At 50.3% G+C, this 21731-nt stretch overlaps 9 protein-coding genes across 9 annotated transcripts; 3 read left to right on the top strand and 6 right to left on the bottom strand.

The window, feature by feature from the left end:
- Nucleotides 1-69: 69 nt before the first annotated feature.
- Nucleotides 70-1185, bottom strand: PV08_05696 (uncharacterized protein; the record flags this gene model as incomplete). Its single annotated transcript, XM_016380036.1, has 1 exon — nucleotides 70-1185. One exon carries the CDS (start codon nucleotides 1183-1185, stop codon nucleotides 70-72), a length of 1116 nt encoding a protein of 371 aa, XP_016235863.1.
- A 513-nt stretch (nucleotides 1186-1698) lies between these two features.
- Nucleotides 1699-6152, bottom strand: PV08_05695 (L-aminoadipate-semialdehyde dehydrogenase; the record flags this gene model as incomplete). Its single annotated transcript, XM_016380035.1, has 4 exons — nucleotides 1699-1842; nucleotides 1908-2180; nucleotides 2290-4763; nucleotides 4814-6152. 4 exons carry the CDS (start codon nucleotides 6150-6152, stop codon nucleotides 1699-1701), a joined length of 4230 nt encoding a protein of 1409 aa, XP_016235862.1.
- Nucleotides 6153-6606: 454 nt separating this feature from the next.
- PV08_05694 (uncharacterized protein) lies at nucleotides 6607-8511 on the top strand (the record flags this gene model as incomplete). Its single annotated transcript, XM_016380034.1, has 1 exon — nucleotides 6607-8511. One exon carries the CDS (start codon nucleotides 6607-6609, stop codon nucleotides 8509-8511), a length of 1905 nt encoding a protein of 634 aa, XP_016235861.1.
- A 332-nt stretch (nucleotides 8512-8843) lies between these two features.
- Nucleotides 8844-9341, bottom strand: PV08_05693 (uncharacterized protein; the record flags this gene model as incomplete). The annotated part of the gene is made up of 1 exon (XM_016380033.1): nucleotides 8844-9341. One exon carries the CDS (start codon nucleotides 9339-9341, stop codon nucleotides 8844-8846), a length of 498 nt encoding a protein of 165 aa, XP_016235860.1.
- A 577-nt stretch (nucleotides 9342-9918) lies between these two features.
- PV08_05692 (uncharacterized protein) lies at nucleotides 9919-10986 on the bottom strand (the record flags this gene model as incomplete). The annotated part of the gene is made up of 1 exon (XM_016380032.1): nucleotides 9919-10986. One exon carries the CDS (start codon nucleotides 10984-10986, stop codon nucleotides 9919-9921), a length of 1068 nt encoding a protein of 355 aa, XP_016235859.1.
- A 2893-nt stretch (nucleotides 10987-13879) lies between these two features.
- On the bottom strand, nucleotides 13880-14928 carry PV08_05691 (uncharacterized protein; the record flags this gene model as incomplete). Its single annotated transcript, XM_016380031.1, has 4 exons — nucleotides 13880-14236; nucleotides 14316-14437; nucleotides 14485-14577; nucleotides 14637-14928. 4 exons carry the CDS (start codon nucleotides 14926-14928, stop codon nucleotides 13880-13882), a joined length of 864 nt encoding a protein of 287 aa, XP_016235858.1.
- A 1051-nt stretch (nucleotides 14929-15979) lies between these two features.
- On the top strand, nucleotides 15980-16873 carry PV08_05690 (uncharacterized protein; the record flags this gene model as incomplete). Its single annotated transcript, XM_016380030.1, has 3 exons — nucleotides 15980-16322; nucleotides 16377-16549; nucleotides 16619-16873. 3 exons carry the CDS (start codon nucleotides 15980-15982, stop codon nucleotides 16871-16873), a joined length of 771 nt encoding a protein of 256 aa, XP_016235857.1.
- A 124-nt stretch (nucleotides 16874-16997) lies between these two features.
- On the bottom strand, nucleotides 16998-18022 carry PV08_05689 (uncharacterized protein; the record flags this gene model as incomplete). Its single annotated transcript, XM_016380029.1, has 2 exons — nucleotides 16998-17389; nucleotides 17479-18022. The coding sequence occupies 2 exons, from the start codon at nucleotides 18020-18022 to the stop codon at nucleotides 16998-17000; spliced, it is 936 nt and encodes a 311-aa protein (XP_016235856.1).
- A 2439-nt stretch (nucleotides 18023-20461) lies between these two features.
- PV08_05688 (uncharacterized protein) lies at nucleotides 20462-21328 on the top strand (the record flags this gene model as incomplete). The annotated part of the gene is made up of 2 exons (XM_016380028.1): nucleotides 20462-20664; nucleotides 20767-21328. 2 exons carry the CDS (start codon nucleotides 20462-20464, stop codon nucleotides 21326-21328), a joined length of 765 nt encoding a protein of 254 aa, XP_016235855.1.
- Nucleotides 21329-21731: the final 403 nt, after the last annotated feature.

Here is a 21731-nt window from a genome sequence, read left to right as displayed (position 1 = left end):
CGAGGTTGCTTTTCTAGATCGAACCACTAACTACATAAAACTTATAAGTCATTTTGACCTACGCAGAATTCACTGGCTACCCGGTACTTTATCGTGTCCAAGCCATCCGCTCAACCCTCGTCTAAAGTCTTCAGCGAATCTCTTTGAGGCATCCAATTCCCATGCGTCAGTGAATCCGTGAGGCACACCAGGGTAAATGAAAAGCTGGACGTCGCATCCTTCTCGCTCCAGAATCTCAGCATACTTCAGCGCTTCGTCCCGCAGCGGATCGTGGCCAGCAACGAAGACCAAGTGTTTCCCGAGACCTTTGAGGTTGCCCAACAACGGACTCGCTTTGAGATCAGTGCCGGCCGTCGCCGACGGGATCAACAGGTGCCACAACGCGCGCATCTCACCGGACGACAGTGCCGCGTTGGTGGTGCCTTGTTCGTAACTCAGTCGGCAATCGTCGGGCAGGTGACGGTAGTCGCACACAAGAGGGTAGTTGAGGACGACGCCGTAGATTGGGAGGCCGCGGTCCCGACACGCTTGCGAGAGATAAGCGGACGTGCCGCCGCCGGCCGAGGACCCTACCAGAATGACTCTGTCGAGGTCGGGCTGCACGTTCTTCAGGGCCGCGGCTGTATCTCCAGATCCAGCGGCGGCGGCTGCTGCTGCTGCTGAAGAGAGGAACGTCGCCGGGTGGGAGAGTAGCTGCTCTAGCACGTCCCAGCTGTCGTCCATCCAGACGGGGAAGGAGTGCTCGGGCGCGAGCCGGTATTCGACGCTCACGATGAGAAGCTTGAAGTGATCGTAGAGGGGCCATAGGGTCGATGACTCTGCAGAGACATGGGTGCCTTGAACCCAGCCGCCGCCGTGAGTAACAAAGAGGACGGGGAGCTTGGTGGGTGTTGCGCCCTCCTGAGAGACCGAGGTAGGATAGGATATCTTGACGCTGATGGACGCTCCGTCGCGGACGGTGACGTTGGACAGGATCCAGCTGTAGCCAAAAGACGACAACGGACGCGCTTTGGAGAATTCGGCTTCACTCACCGCCGCCGCTGCGCGGTCGCCTTCGACGTTCAGAACGAAGGAGTCATTGCTTGATGCGTCCGGACTGAGGTACCCGTTCTTTTCGGCGAACGCCGTCCAATTGGGATCGGGCTCGTACAGGTCGGCCTTGGATTCTTGTGACAGTTTTCCCATGGCGTCAGTAGAATAGTTAGTCGCCTTTGCCCTTTCGTGTTGAGAAACGGCCAACCCGGGTTCGTGCTGAAGTACGGGAGAAATAGTGGTCTTGGATCTTCCGCTTGGCGAGTTTTATGAAGAAGGCTTGCTATACGCTTCGCCCCGTGTATTGGGAGCCTGATTACCAATACCCGGTCTAGTGATCCTGAGTTGGCGTGAGTATGGGCGACGTTGGGCACCAAATTTCCACGCAAGATGAGGCATTCCTGGACGAAGCATATTTTCAAGGCTTGCGCGTATAGGGAGTCCGGGAGACGGCCGCATATGTAAGCAAAACCTAAACAACTGGGCACGGGAAAACGTTCTGGCAGTCGACGTAAGCGCATCGTTAGGACTGCATGAATTCATTTTGCTTTTGGCGAAGCTATTTCGCTAATTTAAGCGTAAATATACCGTCTTAGCGGTTGCCTATTCCCTCTCCAATCGTTTTCGTCAGCATATGTAACATGGTCGTGGGGTGATGTGCACTGTCTAGCTCAACCCTCCTCTGCCACCAACACTGGCCAGAGCTGCGCGTTGCTCGGCTCCGATATTGACTGGTGGCAGCCTCTTCACATCACCACTCGTCACGTTGGGAGCAGGAAGGAAGCCAATCTCTACGAGATATGCAAGGTACTATAGCACTGTCAGTATTGAATTGCAGCAAGGCTCCACCGCAACTTGAAATCAAGACGACTTACTTTGCCGATTTCATTCTTCGTGACACCTGCTCCAGCACTGACGTCCTCTCCCGTCCACTTGGCATCCGCGTAGAGAGACTTCTCGGCGTTGCTGTCGTCGAGTTCTGGGGCTCTGGTGTTTGACGGAAGATCATTGGCAACAAAGGTGAACAACGGCATGAGCGCAAAGTCGGTGTTGTTGCTCACATAGTTCTCGAGTGAAGATGCCCAGGGGATATAATCGATCAATTCCGCTTTATAGCCGTACGTTTGAAGGACGGCGAGATATTGGTTCTGCAAATCATCAGCAAGGAATCTTCGTCACGGCGACATGCATAATTGATCAGTGATGAAGCAAGCCTTTCTTCATCGGAAAAGCGGTCATGAGATGGATCACACTTACAAAACGAAGACGAGGATGGCCTGTAATGTGAGCGACGCTGACTCCCTTAGGGGCAGCTGGGAAGAACGCCGTTGCGACCACTGTTCTTGCGACATGATCGACTGGAACCATATTGACTGAGTTGTTGATGTTGGGCCGCGTCCCCAGTTGCACGCAACCTTTCAGCATTCGTATCAGGAAATCATCAGTGTTTGTGGTGCCAGACTTCGCCGACCCCAGCACGTAACCACTTCTGATGATGGAACCACGCAGTCCTCTCCGTCCGGCTTCTCTGACCAGATACTCCGAGGCCCACTTCGTCTGTCCGTAGCCGGTCCCAAGGCCCTTGCTGCTGCCCATGAGATCATCAGCCTCACTGATGCCTTCACCGCCAGCAGCAATAATTCGCTCGCTTTCAGCAACAAAATGCTCGTGGTCTAGCACGCTTGTGGACGACACAAAAGCAAACAGCTTGGGTTTGCCCTCTGCGCAAAGCTTGACTGCCTCGATCGTACCCAGCACGTTAGGTGGCTTGAGCATGTCATACGTGTTGATCCAATGAACCTGAGCACCGTTGTGGATGACAACATCAGTTTCTTGGGCGATGTTTTGGTATTCCGCGTCCGACAACCCGAATTTGGCCGGACCGAGGTTGCCTGCGACACACTGAATTCGCGTCTTCCAAGAGTCGCTCCAGACGCCGTAAGCTTGACACGTAGCTTGTATGCGCTGGAGACCAGCGCTTGCGTCTTTGGCGCGCACCAACGCAATGACTTTCTTCACGGCAGGGCTCTGGCGGTCAAGCAGGTCTTTTAGGATGAACGATCCTAGAAATCCCGTCGCACCTGTCAGGAACACCACGGGCTCTGAAGGAGGGTCTGTCGAGGACACAGTAGAAAAGGACTCTGGAAGTTGTTCGACCATCTTCACCGCATCTGCTGAGTAGAAATCTTCAGCTTTGGCGCCATTGGTCTGGTTCGCATCTGTGTCCTCCTCCAAACGACCTTCCAGAGAATCAGCAGACTTCATCTGATCGATTATGGCTGCCATTTCCTTCAGCGTAGGTCGGTTGTAGATCTTGCTAATTGCAAGATCCACACCGAGGCTACGTCGTACGTGATATGCCAGTTGTTGTGCCTTCATACTCTCGCCACCAATTTCAAAGAACGATTCTGTAGGTTTAATGGTCTTAGGGATAAGCCCAGGTACGAGCTTGGCCCATATTTGCGCCAAAGCAAATTCACCTTCAGTGAGCTGCTGAAGAGTAGATGATTTGCGGCGTCTGCTGGCAGATAGCATTGCCGTGTCGGGGAACGGCAGCTTGGGCTTGTCGATTTTGCCGTTGGGATTGAGCGGCATGGCTCGCATGGGAACGATGATCGATGGAACGGCATATGCTGGCAATTTGGTCCGGAGATACTCCTGCACCTCTTGTTGAAGTAACCTGAAACGCTGGAATCTGCTCACCAGAGAGTTGTCATCCTGCTCATCTTCTTTACCCTTTTCAGTTAAGAACTGTCTCCAAGCTTGCAATTGAGGTACAACGTAGCTGACCAACGTCTGTTCCTCAAACTTATCTCTTCGAACGAGTGTGACGTTTTCACGTATCAAGGGATGCTGCGACAGATGTGTGTCGATTTCACCCAATTCGATACGGAAACCCCGGATCTTGACCTGGTCGTCTGCTCTGCCAGAGCATTCCACGTCTCCTTCCGGAGTATATCGTCCAAGGTCTCCACTTCGATACAACCGGTCGCGAGGTCCCAAGTAATATTTGGCCCATGGCTCGTTCTTATATTTTGCTTCAAAGCGAGCCTTGTCTGACTCGAGTCCTCTTTCGTGGCCAGGGAACCAGTTTTCAACGAATTTGGTCTTTGTAAGTTCCGGTGTCCCGAGGTATCCTTCAGCTAGGCCTGACGCTCGAACATAAATCTCACCAATCTCTCCGACGGCACACACTTTGGTACGGTCGAATCGGTTGACCACAAGCATCTGGACATTATACATGCCACGCCCAGCGGGGATCACATCCTTCATGTTCAGCAAAAAAGCGCCATCCTCATTCTGACTCGGGATCTCGTAGTAGCTGACCGCTCGCTGAGTTTCCGTTGTGCCGTACATGTTTACAATACGCACATTGGGGGCTAGGTCTTGGAGAGATCGGCAATCTCGTTTGATCAGAATATCGCCGACGAAGAAGGCATGGTGCAATTTCTCGAAACGTGCAGTTGCACCACCAACAAGGATCTGGCCCATGGCTGGTGTCAGGTGAGTCACGGTTGCACCATATTTCTTCATCCACTCTGCCAGACGCTCATTCTGAATATCGTTCTTAGATGGGACTAGAAGCTGCGCACCCAAGAACAGCGGGGTGAACATATCTCGTTGGATCGGGTCGTGAGCGATCCCGCTAAGCATTGTGAATTTATCCTTGTTGGAGAGGTTGAACGTCTTTGCCATCCAGTCGAAATAGAATGCAAGTGAGTAATGTCGACCTGTAAGCTGGTTAACACGCGAAATACTCCCTTTGGACCACAAATCATACCTCGGACGCCCTTCGGCCGGCCTTCACTGCCGGATGTAAAGGAAAGCGTAGGCGTGGAATCTGGTCCAACAACAACACCAGGCCCCTTGCCCTTTTTATCTCGGATAGAGTCGAAGACGTCCTTGCCGTGTATCTCTCCACCTTGCAGAAAGCCGTCATCCTGCAGTCGCAATGCCGGTACTTCTGTTCTGAGGTCTAGGTTGTCCTTGATAAACCCTCTCACCTTTTCCGACAACTCCCCAGCGTCTTGGGTAGCCTTGTCTATGACAACAAGCGCTCGTGGTCTCGAAACATCAAGGTAGATATTTTGTCGATCTGGTGGGTAAGCAGGGTCCAGAACGGAAAAGGTGCCTCCAGCTTTCAAGGTGCCCATCACGGCTACGACGAGATCAACTCCACGATACGAATATATCATGACAACTTCCCCCCGTTCCAGGCCAGCGTTGACGAGGTGGTGAGCCAAAATATTGGAGGCCTCGTGTATCTGTTGATAGGTGAAACTTCTTTCAGGCCCGTCATCGGATGCGGTTTCCACCACACAGGTGCGATCAGGGTGAGCTTCTGCATTTGCGGAGAAAATGTCGTGGATGGCACCACGAAAGGAAGACCACTCGAGATCGTTCGTCGGATCTGGGAGCAACTTCTTTTCTTCCTCTGTCGCGAACACGATTCCACCTATAGCCGCATCGACATTCTCGGCGACGGTTTCGAGAAAATGGGTGAACTGGGCCAGAAACCCCTTTATTCTGTTACTGGATACCAAGAGTTGATTGTATCGAGCAGTCAAGAAAAGGTCGCCGGCAGGAGAAAGACGGTACTTTAGGACAAGATCTGTCGTCTTCATATCCGCCACACCATCGGACTTGTCTTCTGTTGTGTTGAGGACAGCAAACCGAAACAACGTGGATGTTTTTAATCGAGACTTGAGTATATCAAGCGGGACGGTTCTTTCAACAGCTTGATTCGAAACCTCGGCTATCCTCTTGTACAACTGCGAGAATGGTTCATTGGCAGTTACCGACGTCCTCAAGACGAAAGCCGGTTCATTCTCTGCGGAGTTGGCACCGATGCTGATGTCCTCATCGCCCGTCAGTCTGCTCACGAGAACAACAAGGGCAGTCTGCAGTACAGTCACTGTAGGACCCAAGTTTCCCAATTTCTTCAACGCTTGAGACGTGCTTGCCGGCGCCGAAGAGGCTTCGACAGCACCAACGGCCCAATCGTGCACATTTCCCGATGTCGCCTCTGGATAATCTCTCGTCAGAGGAGATAGGGTCTGGTTTTGTAGGAGCGAGGTCCACCAATTCAGGCGATCTTCACTCGAGTCGTCCCCCGCCATATTGGTAGATTGCATTGGACTCCAAGCGAACCTGGTACAAGTGACTCAGTAAATGTCGATAATTTTCTTTTGGGCCGATGACGGAAGGTAATTAATTGATGGTGGGACCGTGGAGAAGTGCAAACAAGGCTGGACAAGGCTGGAGCGGCGCCCAATCAGGCTAGAACAATATTAGGGCAGCAAGACTTGATGCCTATCATGGCAAAGCTTAGATAAGGATCACTAACCTCATTGAGCCAGGCGATTTCAATAGACTAGACGCCTCAAGCTGCCGGCGATAGCCCCAGCTGCAACGCGTACACCTCTGATGGTGCTATGCAATATTTTGCCTCTTTCTCCTATATGTGCGTACCTTTGGTGATGGTCAGGGCCACTAGGTGCTTTCAATGCTGATTTACATGTCTTGAAATATTTTTCTGTTTGTTTTTGCGTTCTTCTAGCTACCGGCGTCATCATGGCTCCGAGACGACTTTCCAGATACATCGTTGTCGGCGTAGTCTTTTTGATCGGCTTTCTTATCTTTAGTACGACTTCCAACACAGCGCCCAGTGCCTTGGACGAGGCGTCTGGATACCGAGAAGCCCTCCGCGAATCTATATCGAACCTCAATGTTCCCTTCCGCTTCACCTTCCAAAAATCCGCACACAAACCTCCTCAGCAAAAGAACAGTACCCATGGCGATAGTTCCTGGTACAGCCATTGGACATGGCTCAACCCCTTCTCGTCTTCAATTACCCTCGACGAGGAGCGTGTGGTTCTCCCTCCGCTCCCTGAACGTCCTCCCGTGTATACGTATTACGATACCACGGTCAAAAGAGATGAGAATGTCAAGGAAGTGGACAAAGAGCTCCTGCTGACCTGGCGACGTGCATGGTGGGCTCATGGCTTCAGACCTGTTATATTGACCGAGGCAGAGGCTATGAGCCACCCCTTGTATCAGACATTGCAGGCGGAGAAGCTGCCCCCAGCGCTGGAACAGGAACTCAGGCAATGGATGGCATGGGCTCATATGGGAACCGGAATGCTTGCCAGCTGGTACTGCCTCCCAATGGGAGCGTATGATGACTTTTTGCTTTCACACCTCCGCCGCGGACAATACCCACACCTTACCAGATTCGAGGGACTTGGATCCGGCCTGTATGCTGGAGAACAAACTCAGATCAATAATGCCATCAAAGCAGTACTTGAGAACCCCAAGTCAACTGCTTCTACCGCTTCCATGATAGAAGCATTAGGCTCGGAGTGGTTCAAAGTCGAGCAGCCTACATCGATCGCGCACTACGACGCTGAGACGATCCCCGCGAAATATCCCATCCTAGCCGAACAAATTCTGACCGACACTAACAAGGGTCGACGCTCACTCAATCAGTTGATGATTGCCCATCTCCACACCATATGGCAGAATAGCTTTAGCAGTGGTGTGGCTGTGTTGCAGCCACTTGGGGCACATACCTTCACTCTTGTAAAACCAGCCAAAGATCTAGCTGGGCTCCTTGCTGAATGTCCGGCTTCCATACTGCAGTCTTCTTGTCCGCCCAACCGACCAAAATGCAGTCCTTGCATCGGATCTAGGTTTAGGATAACCGTCGCGCCTTCTTTCAGAAATACCTCATCGCTCTTCACAATTTCAATAGTACCTCATCCTTATACCATGGCCACGCTAGCTAATCGGAGCGACGTTTTGACTGTCGCTCACATCAGACGTCACACTCAGAGAGATCCGTGGATCACAGCTGTCACCCGTGACATCCTTGGGGACTCTAGAGGAGGTCCAAGCCGAGTTGTGAGCTTAAAGGATGCGGTGGCTTCAGAATACGGTTCCAGTCGTTCTCTATGGTTCACCACTGAGTACTTTCCTGCTTCCTTTTGGCCTCCTCCGCCCCCACCAAAATCTCCGACAAACGATGCTCACCCCAAAGTGGAACGAATTGCTCCATTCCCAGAACACTGGCTTGAGCATCTTGACTGGCACTTCGGGTTCCCAATTCCCAGGACGACAGTTTCACATGGTGAATCTCTTCCTCCTGTCCCTGCACCCCACCGGTGGGCCAAGTTTCCTCCCGGACTGCCCGAAGAACGCAAGAAGGGCTCTGACCCTGTTCCTCCTACAGAGGAGCAGGCGGCCATTGAAGTGGACCTTTTGCTCAAAGCTGCGAAGACAATACGCAGTAAGAATGAGGATGTGCTCAGGATTAGAAGGGTTGCCGAAGCCTGGAATTTGGCAGACACAGAGGCTTGGAAGTTTGTCAAAAGTTTTCGGGCTCGTCAACTCGTCGAAAGGCTGAAGTTCGAGGAAGAGGAATCAGCTTATGTGACCGGTGGTGTTCGAGGTAAAAGTCGCTGGTGGGGTTCATCATAAAGCTCGAAACTCAGCCGCCATTGCCCAATGGACGCCAGCCTATTCCAAGAAATGGTTTTCCCTGACAGAGGAGTTCAAACCATCCAGCTGTGCACGACAGTTATTCGGTCCTTTCCTGTGAGTTGTCCATGGGTACTCCTCTTGCCGCGCACCTTCTCGTCGTGTAAATTTGTTATACGGCCTCTTCTCGGTCTCTACTACTAGAAGGTGACAGCTGAAGCTCCGACAATTGCCATTCTTCCATGAGTGACTCCGGCAAAGTCTCTGCGGAGTTCGCAGAGTCGCCTGGACCTCGCGTCTGAGGTTTTGTTGGTTATGTTACTTGCTCTTGATCAGTTCCGACACCGTGATCTCTTGGACATGCCAGGAGATCCTCCCAGGCGCCATGCCATATTGCGGTTGCGATGCTTCTGAGACCCACTAATTCCCTGTCGGCTGAAGCTTCGCATAATCGGTGGCCTTCCTGCGCTCCCTTCCAACTCGGAACAGCGCATTCCATGGTCGCAAGGAGCCCAGCCAAACCCTATCGGCCTGGCAAAGTGACCGCCGGTGTTCAATTCGTCTCTGAAGGAGGGTAAGCGTTGATGCACAATTTTGTTCACGATGCTGCTTGTCTGTCGTGCGGTCATCAACTGTTGTGTGGCATCATAGAACGTGGCGTTTCTGGCAATGGCTATCGACTGGATGTCAAGGTTCGTGGTGAAATAGTACCAGAGGACGAAGCGGGTGTCGCGGGTCGCGAAAGGGGTTACAATAAACTGTTTATTGATTCTGTCGGGTGAGAGTTTGGGCTTGACCCGTGGTGGTGGTGGAGTGGTGTCTGCGAGCATAAAAGCTGAGTGGCGATATGAATCACGATGTTGAGTATGCGGAAGATGTAGGCCAGTCCCCAACCGCAGTCTCTTCCTGAACGGCGTGCTTCTGTTGCGAGTATAGACTATTATAGAACTTTGATCTCTTGGTTTGGAAAGATTCCTGAGCGTCCTCGGGCGGAGATATTCTCAAACAAAGGAAATCCAGGCTGTGCTCGTCCGATAGGTATGTGTTTAGGCCTGTTTTATTGGAAGCGTTCGATCACAAAACCTCCCTTTGCGTAATTGTCGTATCCGGCATGCTTTGATTGAGCATTGACATTTACTAGACAACACCACAATACGAACACGGCGGCTACCTACTCCTGTCGGCCGTGATGCGAAGACGAGCTTTTTGCAACCTCACTGGCCTGTAAAGAGCAGGCGAGATAGTCTTAGTGGAGTAAACGTATAGGTATCTGCAAACGGAATGTGTAAAAGGGGCTCGTCGACAGAAGGTGCATGTCACCTAGGTACCTCTACTTGTCGTACTCGTAAGTGCCCTGCACTCTGTAGTGTAGAATGCTCCGGCCGTAGAGCATCGTATATCATCATGTTAATGTACCATTCTAATAACCACCCTCCCCTCGACTTTGGCATGTTCAATATCCTCAAGAACGCTCTCAATATCGTCCAACGACTTCTCGACAAGTCTCGGCTTCACCAGCCCTTGAGCCACAAAGTCCAAAGCCTCTTCCGTATCTTTCAGTGTGCCTGTCGAAGTGCCCATGATCTTGATTCCCCTTGCGATGAAGTCTTCGGGCAGAACGGGGATCGGGGACGGTCGTGGCGGGAGGCCAATGCATACCATCGTCCCAGCTTTGGCCAGGTACTTGACGGCATCAGCGTACGCTCTCCCGTTGGATGCGCATATCAGTGCGCCAGAAGCGCCACCCGTCACTCTCTGCACCTCGGCCGCGACGCTGTCGTTGGTCTCCAGGACGTCAACATAAGCTTCGGCGCCGATAGTGAGACAGATGTCCTTCTTGCCAGCGTCGAGACCGATAGGTCTTAACCCCATCGCCTTTGCATATTGGATCGCAAGGTGACCCAACCCGCCTCCCGCGCCGGCAACGGCCACCCAGGACCCCTTTCGCAGCTGCGCGATCTTCAGCGCCTTGTACACCGTGACCCCCGCGCAAAGGATGGGCGCGGCATCGGGGTCGCTCACCATCTCCGGGATGCGGACGAGGTATTCGGAGTCGGCCAGCGCGTACTGCGCAAAGCATCCTTCGACGTCCTTACCGCTGATCTTCCTGTTTGGACAGAGGTTCTCGTACCCGCTCGTGCACAAGTCACACTGGAGACAGACTCTGTGTAGCCAGCGGACTCCGACGCGGTCGCCGATCTTCCACAGACTTTTGTTGACGTTTGAGCCCAGAGACGCGATGTCGCCCACACCTTCGTGCCCGCCGACCGACACCGTCGGTTGCAAGTACGGCAGGTCCCTTCTGCACAGATGTAGATCCGTGGCGCATACTCCGGTACAGCTGATCCGGACGAGAACTTGTGTAGATTCTGGAGTCGGGGTATCTCTCTCCTGTGTGCAAATGGTTTTTGTAGAGGAATCCTGGACCGCAGCCAGAGAGCGTGGCGGCACTTCCGAGGTAAATGGCCCAGACATGCTTGCAGGTTTGTAGATTCACACTTCGAATGACCCTGAAGGTCTAAATAGTGGTGCTGCAGCCTGTTATCGCCGTTCAAAGCGCCATCATGATTCCGGTGACGACAAATTCGAGAGCGACATATCACAGACTTGATGCCGCAACGGAGTCGATCTTGACTTTTGTGCTTGTGATCTCCAGGAAGTCAGTCAGTCAGTTAGCACCGGGACCGGCGGCTGTGTTGGAAAGCCTATAAGGTTGAATGCATCGGACAAAGTATCCATTATCCGGGTAACAGTTCCGTGGATGGCCCAATTATTTCGATGGACAGCCCAGTCGAATTATGTAGCACTGGATCCTCAAGTGGAGATGCTATCAAAAGTACTTCGTATTTTTGCGGAAACATGCCGTAATCACATCTTTGAATCGCACCCTCTGGAGCATCGTCGATATGGGCACAATAATCAAGTCTCTCCTGATCAGGACCGAAATATTTTTGAACTCTCGGCCACCATTCTTTTAGCCAGATGTCGGGAAGGGGCTCCGGGATATCATTTATTTGCAGAAAATGATCCTCGTCTGTTCTTTCTTGATGGTTAGCATAGACGCTAACAAAAAGGGGGTAAAAAAAGGGGTGTGTGCGTTTTACGATATAATTTGGGCAGATCAAGATAGGCGTGCTCTTTGGACCTTGCCTGATTAGAGGCTGGATCGGTGGTCTCTTTACGGGCTCTCGCCATAGCTCATGTCGGTCCAATGGGATCATCTGCATTCGATCACAGAAGTGGGAAAGTGCTGGGAGGACTGGATTCGTCCCTTGCGTGCGAGAATCAGTTCGAGTCTCTTATATCTGTTCCTCAGGTTCAATCAACATACCATGTTTAAGGAGAGCTGCCTTCTCTCCATGAGGTTCCGCCTCGAGTTTCAAGCGCTTCCGGTCTTTATCGAAATTCGCACGTCTGCCTCTTGTTGCCTAGCACATCCCTCACTCTGATATTGTGAAGCTTCGCCAACAATCTATCGCTCACGCTGTATTTCTGAAAGCTATTGGGCTCCCTGCGCTCCATGAAGGGTCTTTGGGCTTCCGGGCTGTAAAATATCAGCAGAAAGTCCCTGGGTTTGTATGTTGAATGGGCTGAGTTGCGGGCGTTACCAATGACCATCTTTACAAGTCAAATACTCACGCCGGAACGCCGACGCCCTGACGTTCCTTACAACTTTTGCAACACCATAATTCACTGGCTTTCACTATATATGACAATATTCTCGGCCTTCACGGAGGATTTCTCTCGGTCTAGAGCGTCGCCCGATAGAACGCCGCCCGATGGCGGCCGATGACTCCAGGCGGCACGCTGTACGGCGGCGAGGAAGCCCTCCTCAAAGAGAGAAAGTTCACTCCCTTTGCCTATATAATAGATAGATATCTCCCTCCTAGAAAGGGAGGTCAGACTCGCCAATACATCCCGTTTGGCCCCTAAACATCGCCTAGAACTAAGCGTTGCATAACAACGGAAAGCCCATAGGACCCGATCCTCCCTGTGTTACATACATATGGCTCTGGTCTATAGCACGGTTCGATTACGGAGATGTCAGAGACCTTCGGAGGGCAGAAGAGAACTCGCTCTGTCCCTGAGGAGTCCCATCGGCGCTATTATTTCCACCACTTCAGTGTGATAAAATAAACAAGATCGGCAATTGAAGTCGGAAGCTCGCACTGAACAACGCAGGATCTCTAGGGACAGAGTATAATAATCTCGCCTTAATCTCAAGGCTTTGAAGAATAGGACAGACTAGTTATCATTCGAGTTAATGTTGGTAGCTTCGAGAAACTAATCCTGAATACTATAGTCAATTAAAGCCGGCGAAACTGGCTCAAGGTAGGCGGAATCGTACCTCTAGGATCCTTGTTTGTGGAGCGTGTATTTGGCCTTCTTCGACATTGAAGGCTCAAATTGAGTGACGGGGTGTTGATAATTTGTTGTAACAAAACTATTACTTGCCTCTGATTAGGTACTTGGTGAACTCGCGGCCTCGACTTGCTAAGCTCATCACCCTTTGGTGTGTTTAGTGACCGCGGGGGTTGCTAGTCAAAGCTGGATGGTATAGAATTTGCCGTCAACTGTCCTGTCCCTACTTCTCCAGATATGTAACTCTCCGACCAGACTTCATGTCCACAGCGACACGTCCACCACGGTCTTGAGGTTGGCATCTTGAAGGACGAATTGTCGCGAATTGGAATCACACGTGTGGGAGAAACTGGCGCAGTTATGTATCGTCATGGGCGCTCATCACGCTTGACATGCCTATATTGCGTTCGACACTAAGCTCCCAGTCGTTTCGGGGAAGAGTGGTCACACTGTAAACAACCCATGAAGAGACGGGGATTCCATCTGGGGGTGCCGGGTATCAATCTAGTTGTCGGAAGCTATAACGCCATGGATTTTGCCACCCACGGGCTTCTCTTCCGCCGTCGTGATAGCTACGAAGGGGAGTGATCCGATTTTGTCGTTCAATTAGTCGGTGGGAGCATCTCTCCGCGTCGTCGTGTTATTTAACGCAGTACCATTCCTTTTACGGTCACTTTACGCAGAATGGAGACTACAGGATCCAGTGGGCTTTTTAACAGAAGTCTCAATCGCAGTGGGGAAGAAATACTTCTGCTAGCACGGCACCTGGGGGTGCGCCTCAACCGCCTGGGTTGAGCGGAAATGAAACGTTACTGGACGTTGCCAAAGGCAAGGCGGGTGGTGTTCAGAAAGACGAGTGAGCTTCTTGAATCTTGAGAGTTGCCCCTTGACGATTATCATCTCGAAATGGAATTCCAACTCGAGTCTCACTCGATTTCAAGTCTCCGCATGAGAGCTTTAAATATGATATTGCTTTGCATGGTACCTAATGGCTCTGTTTCAGAGCTTAATGGATTCCTGTTCTCGAACTATTGGCACGATTTTCGTATGACCACTTGGTCAAGGAGTCCCAATTGCCACACCTGTGAGTGTCCCCCCATCCTGGAGCTCCTCCCTCATCGATATGCTCTAATGTAGCGTCTGCGAGACACATAATTGCTTGACGGAGATAGTCCATACAGTGAAACACATGATGTAAGGATCCCATGTGCTGTTTACCATGGGCATTGAGTGTTGCTGCGTACGGGTTCGACTTTTTGTCCCCCGCCCTTCCATACATCTCGTAATCTTCTCTTAGCCGGCCGCGATAAGTTTCGACCTCTTCGGGCGGTATCGTCAGTGCCACTCGCTCGCGGACCATATACTAAAGAGAACGTGGAGTCAGTTGGGTATGGTTCTTCTTCATGTCCCTGCCGGGATGAATGACAATGGGAACAACGTACCAGACAATGAAGTTGATGGTATGCGGAGACACCATACATAGTAGTTTGAGAGAGATTGTGCGGGTCGTCATTGACATTGACGAACCCCTTTCCAACTGCAAGATAATGCCATGTGAGTTCATCTGTAAAAGGAATATTCTGTTGAAAAAGGCAGCAGAGGCCAACTTACTGGGCATGAGTGCTTCCCAAGCCCGGTCGCTCTCCTCCGTGGGTACATCGCCCATGATCAAATCAGGTCCCCAATAAATGTACTGGGCCGGAACTGCAGAGACTGCTTCAGTTTCTCCGGTCACTGGCCTTAAGGTATGCAGCAATACTTACAATACGGTACCGATGCTACGGTCGGCGTTCCGCCCTCTGTTCTAATGAGCTTCTGCCATAGTGAAAGGGCAGCGAAGACTGTGATGGCCCACGCTACCAGGATGACTGCAAGCAAGACCTCTTGCCGAGTCACATTTCCCTTTCTGATGCGATCGATGGGGCGTGACTCTGGTCGGTTTTCGGATGCTTTGATTGCTTCACCTGCGTTTGAAATGTCTTCGCTATCAAAACTTTCTTGGTCTTCGATCTTGTCATAGGGCACATGGCCACCGCAGAGAAATGATGCCTTCATCATAGGCCAAAGTAGTCTCTAGATAATTTTTATCTGAAAGATGGCAATCCACGGTTCAAGCATACCGGAGAAATGAGCAACAAAGCGACAAAGTGCAAGAGTAGGAGACAGGAGATTTGCTGCTATGGTGGAAGCACAGCGAGGAGGTCGAATGCTTCTTCTGGTCCAAGAAGCACGAACGCCTCCCAAACTACCAGCATACTTTGAAGGACGTTATTCTTCTCGGAAAACGACACTACTGAATCTCACCTTCTATGAGCGAATGATTAGTTCCCTTTTCTGGAAGGTGGTGAACTCGTCAGCAGTGGAGACTGACTCGTGATCGGTCAGGGCCGCCATGTCTCCGGTCCTGTATACATGGATCTTGTAAAAGTAAATGAATGGTGAAAATGGATTTCTGAAAATTACAATACGAAACACTTGATTGCAAAACCAGGGGCTGAGGGAGTAGTGTAAGCACATACGGTAGTAGCTCTTTCTCAAACAATCCACGAATGTGGATTCCGGTGACCCATGTTAAAGATGCCAAAATGCTACATCAAGCTAAACTACCTGTCAGATCGGGAATCCTGACAATGAGGACCATCGGTATCTTACCGATCCAGAAGAGGCAATGAGAGGTTGATCTATGTTAGTTCAGAAATCCGCGCAGGACCTCTCGAGAGCACTCGTCGCGTGCCATCCGGTTGGAGTGTCGTCGACGACCGGTGACGCAGGAATAGTGCTTATTGATCCGCAAAAGCTGACAGATCCTTCATCCCCGCAATGTTTCCACGGTTGGTTAAAGGTTGGTGCAGCCTTGACAGAGCGGGGAGTTGGTCTAACGATGCGACGCACCTTGTTGTCCTGTAGCACTATACTTTCCTGCTTGCGAGGGGTTGGATGAGTCATTTCACCATTTTCAAGTGACGAATCTCATCCGTTAGTGATTTTCTGTCGCGAAGGTCAGCTGTGACAAAGTTCGGAATTAATGAAGGACTCAGTGCACTTGCCCAGTGCTGTCCACCTCATTCTTAACCCGAAATTTCAGGCGACTGAAAATAGACTAAATATGGAAGAGGCGAGATCCTCCAAAGAATACCAGCTCGAAGAGCGAACGACGAACTCTACAGAGCCGTTGATGGGTTCAAGCCATCGTTCGGTACATATGGACGATAACGGTTCGGATTTCAACCAGCTAGCAGGGAGACCAAAACCGTGGAACATATTTGGTAGAACTGCACCTGTCGCGGTATTGTTTGTTGCAGTGGTAGAAGGCGTTGCTCTTCTGTTGCTCTCGATGAGTTCCACGCCTGCACGGACTTCATTCACGTTCAACGAAGTGGCGACTACAAGTTTTTCCGAGGCGGTGAAGTATACAAAGGGTGTTCGACCACCGATGTTTGGTCCTGAATGTGTGCATAGCCCTCCATCCAGCAACTTATACTGTAGCTGACCGTCAATTTCAGTTCCTAGGAAGACAGTCACGTTCATCAAGGACCCGCGTTTCATGGGTCCTCCAGCCCACGTTCACAACGCGTGGGCACCATATCTTGACGAAGGGATCTTCGCGGCCATGTCTTTCAAATGGGATTCGGGGAGAGGCTATGGAGTTTCTGGCTACCACCAATTTCACTGCGTAGTATGTTCAACATTCCATTGTCGCGCAGTCTCAGCTCCACGAAACTGACCGTTGGTTCTTTCTTTGCAGTGGATGTTTCTACAAGCAGTCTACATGGCCAAGAACGGGACCAAACCTCCGAAAGATTTTGAGGGACATGCGTTGCACTGCGTTGAATATCTTCGGCAATCGACGATATGCAATGCAGATAATACCATTGAGCGGTCTTACCAAGGGGTGTTCGGGACATTTGAAGCGAACAATACCCATGTGTGCCGGGACTGGGACGCTTTGATGGGGTGGGCACATGAAAATGTGTACGTAGAGCAAGAAACAGACATTTAATAAGGAATTAAAGCTATCCAAAGTATCGATGTGAGTTGGGCCAAGTATACCTATAGAAGAGTTTCGAATGAAGGGAGTAAGTTTGAAGAGAGATGCACCCATGAACCCGTGGTAATCACTCCCGCTAATCATGTACTGTACACGACCGAGATAAATTTCGTATCCAGGGAGTTGTGAAAATACCCTGCCATGTAGGTCGCAGATTCGGATCTTCCTCGGTCATCCTCAGGATCAGCTCGACACTATCCTTGGGCAGATGCGAGACGAAATTTAGCTCAGTACCCAGAGAATTAGCAGCGACGGCATCCACGTGGGAGCCGTGAGCCTTCAAAATAGTCCTCCATTTCACCCATCGCGAGAATACACTGGATCTGTTCGTCGCCGAGGTCCATGGTTCCTCTGTGGTGACAGCGAAGATGTAGACCATCGCTAAAGACCATATGTCCGCAGGCATACCCTCGAATGTGCTTTCGCCGTGGCATTCTGGTGCTGAATACTCTGAAGAACCCCAGACTCCTGCGAAGAAAAAGAATTGTCAGGTCAGCTCTGTACAGTAAACAGTACGGGATCGGATCCAGTAGAAAGGGAAGGAATCGTTGACTTACCATGGATTCTTATTGCTTTGCCGTTGAGAGGATCATGAATGGCACTCGCGGTGCCAAAATCTATCAACTTGGCCCAACCGTGTTTATCAATCATAATATTCCCAGGTTTTAAATCTCGATGAGCATATCCCATGCTATGCATGTATGCCACCGCCAAGAGCATGTCGTAGAAGATACAGTCGATCTGCCCCAGAGACAGCGTGCCTGTGTGTAAAACTTGTCTTAGATTCATAGGAAAATATTCCATGATCTCACATGGGGAGCGTGTGCCTTCGATGAGGTCGAACACCTGTATGATGTTGGGGTGCTGAAGTCGTGAAGATAGCCAGTGCTCGGACCGGATGCTGCTGTAGTATTCGTCCTCAGGGACCGCAGTCGGCCTTGGTCGAAAGCATTTTGCGGCTAGAGTCCGGTCGTCTGTAACCCGCCGCACCAGGCTGATTGTACCGTCTGCTCCCGTGCCAATGATATCTCGGTCAAGTGGCTCATATATGCCCTCAAGCACCATCGGTGGTTTCATTTGTTGCATAACTTGGGCTCCCATGGGAACCACCTGAAGAAGAGCAAGAGGCAACGAGAGGAGCATCCTGCTTACGATTAGGACAATGGTTACGACAATTTTACTTGACATATGCAACTTTTTTGAATTGCATAGCACATCGTCAGTCGTTTGGCAACGTACCTTGAGCACTGGAAAGTAAATGTGGCGTGGTACCAATTCCTGATTGCTCTTTGATTGTTCGAGGCAAAGGAGTATTGGGGCTGATGAGAACGAGAATGGAATTGCTTTAAGGGTCCGTGAAGTGGTCGGACTATACGAAAAGCATAAGCTCCGGGAACTCTGATCGAAGAAAGGAACATCTGAAGCCAACTTTAAGCAAACCAACTTTCCATTCTGCAATCTGTATTTGATTGGCTATGAGGATATACAATGAATTCTAGCTAGGAGAACGAGTGGATCCAGCTAATACCCCTCTCCACTTAGTGCCCTTCGGTCGTCTTGTCTTAGAGTTTTGGTGCCAGTTGATGGAATCTCGCTAAAAAAAATACTATTAGTCGCAAACCAGCCCTGGGTCTTAAAGCCACTTACTGCGTAGGTTTCTTTATGCCTCGTTCTCGATACCGTCACGTTTAATCCAGAGAGTGTGTGGCTCTCCACTGGGGTCGCGTTTGATCCAGAGAGTATGTGGCTCTCCGCTAGGGTCGCGTTTGATCCAGAGTGTATGTGGCTCTCCGCTGGGATCACGTTTGATCCAGAGTGTATGTGGTTCTCCGCTGGGATCACGCTTGATCCAGAGTGTATGCGGCTCTCCGCTTGGGTTAGGAAGTGCTGCAGCAATGCCTGCACCCAAGAATGCGAGGTAGAAAGAGATGTTCTTCATCTTGGAGTGAATGAGAGTTTGCTGATGCAAAGATAGGATAGCGGTAGGGAGCTGTGGCTTAATCTGGCCGACACAGAGTTATTTTGATGAAGGTGACGTGAGAGGTGAGAGACAATCACCGCTATTTATATCAGAGGAAAAGGCCTTTTTCCTTTAGCACTGAAGGGCAAACTCGTCTCACCACATTGAAACCAGTTCGAATCCTTGAGCAAACCAGTGAACCCCGGTGAGCCCATCCAACGAGCATGCGGCCACCTACCGCTCCTGCTTGTTGCGACTGCTCCTCAAAGAGTATAGATCTTCATTACAATCCTTCGGTGGGGTTCGGTCACTAATAATTAAGTCAGTCATCGATGAAACATTCTCCCGGCAGTGAGGATAGTTATCATCTGGTAAATGATCATGTTCATACAGGGGTACTCACCTACCAAAAGCCAAGTTGTCAAAGTTTTGTTTGCGATATAGTAACATCAATTCTTACCTTGTACTTCGTTGGTTGAAGCACTGTCAAAAATCTTTCACCTGGTTCATCGCAATACGATGCAATACAAGGCTTGACCGGGTAATGGTGTCGCATTTCAAGTAATACCCTGTAAATAATTGAACAGAGACTCGCTTACTCCCCGCCTTACTTGACGCTGCAGCACACCCCAGCTGTGTGAGTGTGGATTGAGGGTAGTAGCGGAGAGTTGCCGGAGATCAATCCCGAACATCTGCTTTACGTACTGAGATGTAGTGTGCTCTTCTATAGGTGCTGACGTGCATACAATTGGAGCCCGGTAGTTTTGACTAAGCAAATTAGTCTAACGAGATCTATCACAACGGGGATAAGCGGTCCTGAAGCCAGAATTGCAGGGAGAATACCTGTTGATAGTGCTGATCCAGAAACTTCCGGTCCACTACTTAGTGCTTACTTACAAACAGGCTGAGATTCATACAGAAAGACATAGCCATTGGGTCTCCGTAATTTAATAGTTTCTGAACACTCAACATAGGTGTATACTTGAAAAGCTCTGCCCCGCTCCATCTCCGGCTTGAAGCTTGGTTCAGCAAAGACTGGTTAGAATAGTGGGTCGGCTCGCGTAACCTTAATGATTTGGCGAGTTACTAGATAAGTACGACGTCTTAGTAGGATGGGATGACAAGGCAATCCCGTGCATATGATAGCATAATCGGGCTTTAGGTGCGCCTTTGTGAAGAACGACTCGTTCGTCAATATTACTTGACCTTTTGCATCTTAGACGATTGATGTCAAACGTCAGCAATAGGCATCTAACTCTCTGACCCACATTTTTGGCGATCATTCTTGCCAGAAACCTGTCAGCTCTGCCTCGTTGTAGATGGGCCTCTAAACCAGACCGTGCTTCAAAACCTTAGTCTACCGTGACCAAGGGTTCTCGCCGAGAATTCAGTTAGATTGTTGAAGCTCTAACAGTTGGCCTCGAGTTCTCTCCTCGGCTCCTCTTCTGTAAATTTTCTCGCATTCTGGTTTTATTTGAGAGAAGCATTCTCACAACCCGGAGTCAATGAAGGCGACACCTCAATCACGACTCGTACAAGGAGTTCAGAAACTCTCCTGGTATGGTCTGATACTGGCCGGCATGGTTGCCCTGCTTCAATTCTCTGACTGGCAAAGACATCTTCCTTTTGGGATCGGAGATTTTGGAAGTAGTCGATCGCTTTCGAAAGCATTCAAATGCGTCAATAAAGAATACAAAACCACTATACTGTCTCGAGATCCATTGCTGATCTATATACATGGTTTCATCAGCACCGAGGAGAGCGAACTCCTTCTGAAATTAGGGTACGTACAGCAAGCAAATACTAAGAGGACAAGAAGCATTTGGAAGACGTCCCACAGCTCAGGATGCTCCTTAGCATCATAATCTGACATGCCTTCTTCCAGGGAACCGAAGTTTGAGCCGTCTCGGCTTGGCCAAAACGAACGCAATGCATCTGTAAGATCGTCTACATCAGCTACATTGCTGAGAAATGAGCCTGTTGTTGATTGTATCGCCGCTCGAGCGCTGGAATTTCAGGGCTCTGCAATGGAAGGGGTCCTTGACGGTCTGCAGCTTGTCCGCTACACGGAATCTCAACAGTACAACGCTCACTTCGATTGGTACAGAGGAGAAGGAAATCATGATCCCGAAGGCAGGCGATACAACAGGCTCACAAGCTTCTTTGTGATTGTCGAGGCCACAACCGATTTGGATGGGGGCGAAACTCATTTTCCAGAAGTGATTCAATCTCCAGGCCTCTTGCCGGAGACCGCCATGGACTCGATCATGAGTTCGCAGCGTGAAGAGTATCCCGGGCTTCGAGTCAAACCAGTGGTCGGAAATGCGATCTTTTGGATTAATCTCCATCCGAACGGAACAGGGGATGAACGCACTCTTCACGCTGGCTTGCCTGTCAATCGTGGGAGGAAAACCGCCATGAATATCTGGCCCAGAGTATACTTTTAGATCTTTCGGTTTAATTTCGCACTGTCTATCTACTGGCATAGCCGGATGACTTTGCCACTCAAGAACCCGTTGATCTACGATACTGGAAATCCCCCTTGGTCATAGATCTATAGCTGATGGCCCGAAGATGGAGTCAATTGAAAGGCTGTAATCGCATGAGATACAAGAAGATCATGTTCACTCCAATATAATTCATTGTCAGGCATATAGGTAAATCGTTTAAAATTCTTGAAATCGACCGTCAGTCGGGAACTTTGTTTGGATTGTGCAATTCGTGGTGTGGACAAACTCCGTAAAGTGCTCATATGCACGGGGTCTTGCTACTGACTCTTGTCAACTGTGACCCACAAATGGAACATGGTGAAACCAAGCTTCCAGGTTGAGAAACATATACCGCAACTTG

This window comes from Exophiala spinifera, assembly GCF_000836115.1.
Source record: "Exophiala spinifera strain CBS 89968 unplaced genomic scaffold supercont1.4, whole genome shotgun sequence".
In the NCBI taxonomy this organism is placed as follows: domain Eukaryota; kingdom Fungi; phylum Ascomycota; class Eurotiomycetes; order Chaetothyriales; family Herpotrichiellaceae; genus Exophiala; species Exophiala spinifera.
This window is presented reverse-complemented; position numbering and strand designations above follow the sequence as displayed.